Source organism: Dipodomys ordii, unplaced genomic scaffold (assembly GCF_000151885.1).
Source record: "Dipodomys ordii isolate 6190 unplaced genomic scaffold, Dord_2.0 Scaffold76, whole genome shotgun sequence".
NCBI classification, from domain to species: domain Eukaryota; kingdom Metazoa; phylum Chordata; class Mammalia; order Rodentia; family Heteromyidae; genus Dipodomys; species Dipodomys ordii.
In genome coordinates this window covers 10237683-10243682 of record NW_012267292.1, presented here as the reverse complement: position 1 = coordinate 10243682, position 6000 = coordinate 10237683, and the positions used below count along the sequence as shown (strand labels likewise).

The 6000-nt window shown below is 35.0% G+C and overlaps 1 protein-coding gene across 1 annotated transcript in view; it reads left to right on the top strand.

Moving 5' to 3' along the window:
* Positions 1-6000, top strand: part of Stk31 (serine/threonine kinase 31) — a 59683-nt gene that overhangs the window by 28586 nt on the left and 25097 nt on the right. The window contains exons 15-18 of the mRNA XM_013024412.1: positions 2098-2217; positions 3203-3334; positions 4616-4717; positions 5424-5504. Coding sequence (XP_012879866.1) covers positions 2098-2217; positions 3203-3334; positions 4616-4717; positions 5424-5504 — 435 coding nt within the window. The remainder of the gene's footprint in view (positions 1-2097; positions 2218-3202; positions 3335-4615; positions 4718-5423; positions 5505-6000) is intronic.

Here is a 6000-nt window from a genome sequence, read left to right as displayed (position 1 = left end):
CTCCTCCTTCTCATGGCTTTCCTATGTCTGGGCTGGCTTCCAACTGAAATTTTCAGATCTCAGCCTCCTGAGAAGCTAGGATAACAGGTGTGAACCATCAGCACCCCGCTTGTACCTGAGATTTTTAGCTCAAACTTTGTGTGCTTAGAGATAAGTCTTAAGTCTTTCCTGCCTGGGCTGGCTTGGGCTGGCTTTGATCTCAGATCTCAGCTCTTTTAGTTGCTAAGGCTTGAGCCACTGGTGTCCAGCTTGATGCTTTGATTTTTATTGATTTATTTATTTTTGTCGGTTGTGGGGCCTGAACTCTGGGCCTGGGCACTGTCCCTCAGCTCTTCAGCTAGTGCTCTACCACTTGAGCCACAGCACCACTTCCAGCTTTTTTCCTCCCTGTGTATGTGGTGCTGAGGAATCAATCCCAGGGCCTCATGCATGCAAGGCAAGCACTCTACCGCTGAGCCACCTTCCCAGCCCAATGCTTTCTTTCTTTTCTTTCTTTCTTTTTTTTTTTTTTTGGTTGGTTGTGGGGCTTGAACTCTGGGTTTGGGCGCTGTCCCTCAGCTCTTCAGCTCAAGGCGAGCGCTCTACCACTTGAGTCACAGTGCCACTTCCAGTTTTCTAGTGGTTTATTGGAGATAAGAGTCTCACAGGGGCTGGGAAGGTGGCTCAGTGGTAGAGTGCTTGCCTTGCATGCATGAGGCCCTGGGTTCGATTCCTCAGCACCACATAAGCAAAGAGAAAAAAGCCGGAAGTGGCGCTGTGGCTCAAGTGGTGGAGCACTAGCCTTGAGCTGAAGAGCTGAGGGACAGCGCCCCACGACCGGACCAAAAAAAAAAAGAGAGTCTCACAGACTTTCCTGCCCTTGCTGGCTTTGAACCAAGATCCTCAGATGTCAGCCTCCTGAGTAGCTTGGATTACAGGCGTGAGCCACCGGTGCCTGGCTTGCATTCATTTTTAATAAGACATTTTACAACAAGAAAATCTAGTATTTAATTCTAGGAAACCCCTTTTAAGTAGATTAGCCTTCTATATCATTTGACTCTTGAGTTTATTTTCATGGCTCTGAGAAAGGACTTCTTTAGATCTTTGAAAACTTGAAATAAAGTACAAAGAGCTCTGGAAGTAGAAACACAAGATTGATTAATAGCTCTTTTTATTACGTGTTTTTTTTGTATTGTTGTATCAAGTTAGTAATTTGCATAGATCTTCAAAAGAATATTTTGTAATCCTTTCTTTGGTTATACTGGGGTGGTGATAGGCTTTCCCCCTGTACTGGTATTTTTTTAAATAAGTTTTTTTTTATTGTGAAAATACCGTACAGAGGGGTTATAACTACATGAGCAAGGTAATAAGTACATTTCTTATCAAACATTGTTGCCGCCTCCTTTGTTTTTCCCCTACCATCCTTGCCTTCCTATCTCCACGACTACACTCCCCCCCCCCACCAGTATTTTTATAAGTTCAACATTGCTTATTAGGACTCTTTCCCAGTTATTGTCTGCTTTCCAGTCTCAGTGGTAATGCTTTTCATTTTCTTCCTTTTTTACTTTTTGCAGCTTTATTTATATTGCATTTATATTGCATTTCTCTATTAAGTAAGTTAAGTTGATGTTGTTAGCCTTCTCAACACACTAAAACTTAGTGTTTGTTGAAGTTCTGTATATTGTTTGGTTCTTATACTCAAGAGTATTAATAGCCTTGATTTTCTTTAACATTCTGCTTCTGAAAGATTTAAGAATAATACTGTAGCATAATAGAGATAACATTTTTATATGAACATGTTTGATACCAGTATTTTCTTCTGTCTAGAAGAAAATTGAGAAATAATTTCAAATGCATTTAACAGTATTTCAAAAATATTTTACAGTTCATTCTGTTAAAATTTCTGTTGTAAGAAATTTTAAGGGCTAGGGATGTAGCTCAGTGGTAGGTAGAATACCTGCTTCGTGTATATATCATGTAGAGAGGGTTCAAGCCCAGAACTGTAGCTCAGTGATAGAATGCTTGCCTAGTTTACACAAGGCAATGGAATCAACTTTCAGCCCTTGCAAAAAAGTTTAACTGTTTTGTCTCTTCTTTTGTGTATAATTTTTTATTTAGGAACAACATGATGCAGACAAGGAGATCATTTTAAATACATATAGTCAAGTATTACAGAAGATCTATTTAGAGGAAAGACTCATTGTCACACTACAGTCCAAGTATAAGGACAGCGTTGAGGTTGGATTTTGCTTTCTCTTACTGTTTTTTCCATTAATATTTAAAATTTTTAATGCTTACATTTTTGTTAATTTATAATACTGAATTTAATACCACTGAGTTTAATACTCAGTATGTTAGTAAATTGTTTATTGCTAGCTGTCATATAATTGAATTTATAGTAAGACTGGTGATTTTTGTTCATATATTTTAGGTAAAAATCTTTGTTTTACTTTTGTATTTGGAAACATCTTTTTTTCATCATTTTTTTCTATCTGTACAAATTTACTGAAGGATTTACTCCATGTAAAATAAAAGAAAACCTAGTTTTAGAGACAGTTTCACAGTATTTCCTTTTTGAGTGGATATATACAGCCACACATAAATAATGTGCATTATATTTGCTATGTAAGTTATTTTGAAAACATCTCCTTCCTTAATTGTACATGATGAATATTTTCCCATGTGATGAACAGTTCTTCTGTATTATCATTTTGAATAAATAAGTGATCATTCCTGTGCAGCTCTTTAACATTAACCATGTACATATATGGAACATTGAAGTTACTTCTGATTTTTTTCTATCATGAATAACATTCTACACCATCTTTGTAGGTGTGTAACTTCTGTGATCCCTAAAATTGTTATGTTCAAGGTAAAAAGAATGAATATTATTTAAGCTTTATAATACTATCATACCATTTTTGGAAAGGATTATGTCAATTTATATCATCATTAGAAATTCCAGTTTTCATTCATATTAGCAGTGTGTATCTCACTGTATATCTCTTTCTGCATATGTAAATAAAATTGAGATTCTGCCAATATTGTAAATGTTTCCCTGTGTATGTACCATTACCTTTTTGAAAATTGCAGTTTTTATTTATTTTATTTTATTTTTTAGCATTTCAGTTTAAACTCAGGTAGTCAAGTATTAGTGGAGAAATAAAGTAGTAAATGTTGTTGTCTAATATGTTTGAAAATTTTGTAACTTTCTTTCACTTAGTTTAAAAGTCAGATTATTGAATGTTTAAATAAGAAACCCAGTGTGGATCACTTGCTGTCCATTAAGAAAATGCTGAAAAGCTTGAAAGCTCAACTGAGATGGAAACTGGTGGAAAAGAATAATTTGGAAGAAGTAAGGAAGCAAGTAACTTCTTACTGAAGTCTATTCGTAGCTCACACTAGTTGAGCGTGAAAGTCATATGTAATATGAGTATAAAATAAGAGTTATTACAGTCACATTGTGCTTTTTGCATTTTACCTTTTTTGGACATTGAAGTAAGATTCAGACTACATTAGTAGTGTAATTAGTAGTAGTTGTGATTTTTAGTAATATTAATATTTTGGTATAATTTTGTAAGCTTTTAAAATTGTTATTGTAAAGGTGATATACAGGGGGTTACAGTTACATGTCAGACAATGAGTAGATTTCTTTTTGAACAGTGTCACCCCGATCCCTTGCTTTCTCCCAGTTTTTCCCTCCTGTCCCCCCCCGCCCCCCCTCCCCCGCCAAGTTGTATAGTTCATTTTCAGCATAGTGTCTGGTGAGTAGTACTGCTGTATTTGTTCACCCTTTATCCCATCATTTCTGTGCTCCCCCTTACACTCCCCTAACAAATAAACTTACAAACAAGACAAAAGGTACAAAAAACAAAAACAGTAACAAAAAAGATAAAACCCTTCTTGTTTCCATTTCTTTAGTTTTTAAAAAAGTTTATTGTAAAGATGCTGTACAGAGGGGTTACAGTTATATGAGAAAGGTAATGAGTACATCTTGTTTCCATTTCTTGAGTTCATTTTGATAACTATTTTATATGGTAATGTGCACATAGCTATTGTGACTTTGTGATACTCTCTTAAGACTATTATACTTTGGTCTTACTGTGTGAATGCCTAGAGTCCTGTATAATTTATTGTGCCCAAGTATAATTTTTGTCTTTCACCAATCAGTGTGTTGATGAATAGATTTATAGGCACATTCTAGTTATGACAAATGAGGGAAACTGTGTAACCTATTTCTTTGGGTCTGAATTACTTTGTAAGCTTTTGGTTTGAACTGTTAGAATGTCTGTAAAACAAAGCTACTGTTTTGTTATAAAGTCTTTTAAGAGTTTGTTGTTGTTGTGGTTCAAGACCAGGGTTCAAAATCTTGGTCTGATGCTCTTACTCACTGACTGACATGTTATCCCCAAAGCCACAAGTCCAACCCCTTTACATTTTTTCCTTTGAAATTGGCAGTACTGGGAAATTCAAGAAGTGCTAGAGTACCTTGCAGTTCTTACATGCTAGATATTGAAGTATACACAGAAATTACCCAGAATGAGTTATTGTAGAAATTGCTTTAATTGTTAAAGGAAAACTTGTTTTTAGTTTGCCTTAATAAGCTTGTAAATACTACTTTTTCTTTCTTATAAAGTCTGATGACCATGATGGATCTGAAATTGAGAAAATAAAACAAGAAATTACTCAGTTACGTTATAGTGTCTTTCAGGAAATTTATCGTGAGAGGGAAGAGTATGTAAGTATTTGACTTTTTAAAAAATTTAAATTAGATTTTAGTCTAGAAATTGAATTTAAATAAAATGGACTATAATCATAGGCAATAGGTATTACCTTTGAATAGTAATATTTATGTGAATTTAGAAATTTCTCACGATGTAATTGTATAAGTGTAGAATTCATAGGAAATTGTTAAGAAAAAATACATTACTTTTGAATCAGAATCCTCAGAACGCAGTCTCCTGAGTATTATAGCATTATAGTATTATAGCAAGACCCACTGGAATTGTTAGTGGCTAACTTAGATTCAAGGTGAGTCTTGGTTTTTGAGTAATATTTTTTGAAGTAGAAGTTAAAATCAATAGTTCATCTTTTTACATCATAACAAGGTAGATCCTGCTAATATATTCAACATGTCACAACTGAATATATACAGTTTTTTTTTTTCTGGGGTCCGGTCATGGGGCCTGAACTCTGGGCCTGGGCGCTGTCCCTCAGCTCTTCAGCTCAAGGCTAGTGCTCTACCACTTGAGCCACAGCACCACTTCCGGCCTTTTTTTGCTTATGTGGTGCTGAGGAATCGAACCCAGGGCCTCAGGCATGCAAGGCAAGCGCTCTACCACTGAGCTACCTTCCCAGCCCCTGAATATATACAGTTTTAAAAATTACATTTTTACATTTTAAAACTGCATGTCTACAATAAAAAATTACATTTTTAATTTTAGGAGATGCTGAGTAACTTGGCACAGAAATGGCTCCCTGAGCTTCCTCTACTTCACCCTGAAATAGAATTACTAAAATACATGGTAAGCTTTGTTTTCCATGTGGATTAGATTATGCAGAGAATGTAGAAAAGTAATGATGAATGATGTTCAGATTGCATGTCAGTGTGAAATTTATAGTATCATTTTCAGAAAAAATTTCCTGGTGAAATTTTCAAAAGTATTATCAGAGTTGTTACTCGAAGTTGTCTTAAAATAATTTCATGTTAAAAAATTCTCTTGTCATTATGCAGAATATTGATGATATTTATTTGAATTAATGATGTTTTTCTTTTGAGATGATTAACCAAAATTTAATTGTTCCAAGAGTTACTATAAAGAGAGGATACCTATAGCCATGAAGAATCTAAACACAATGTGTCTTTAAAGTAGACTGGGAAAATATTTGACAGGAGTAGTCTATTGTGGAAAGGTTGAGGTTAGTATTTTCTAGGCAGGCAGGATTCAAAATCCTATCATTCAGTTAGCATATTATTGAGGATCAGTCTGGAGCAGTACTGGTAAACTCTGGCTCTCAGGG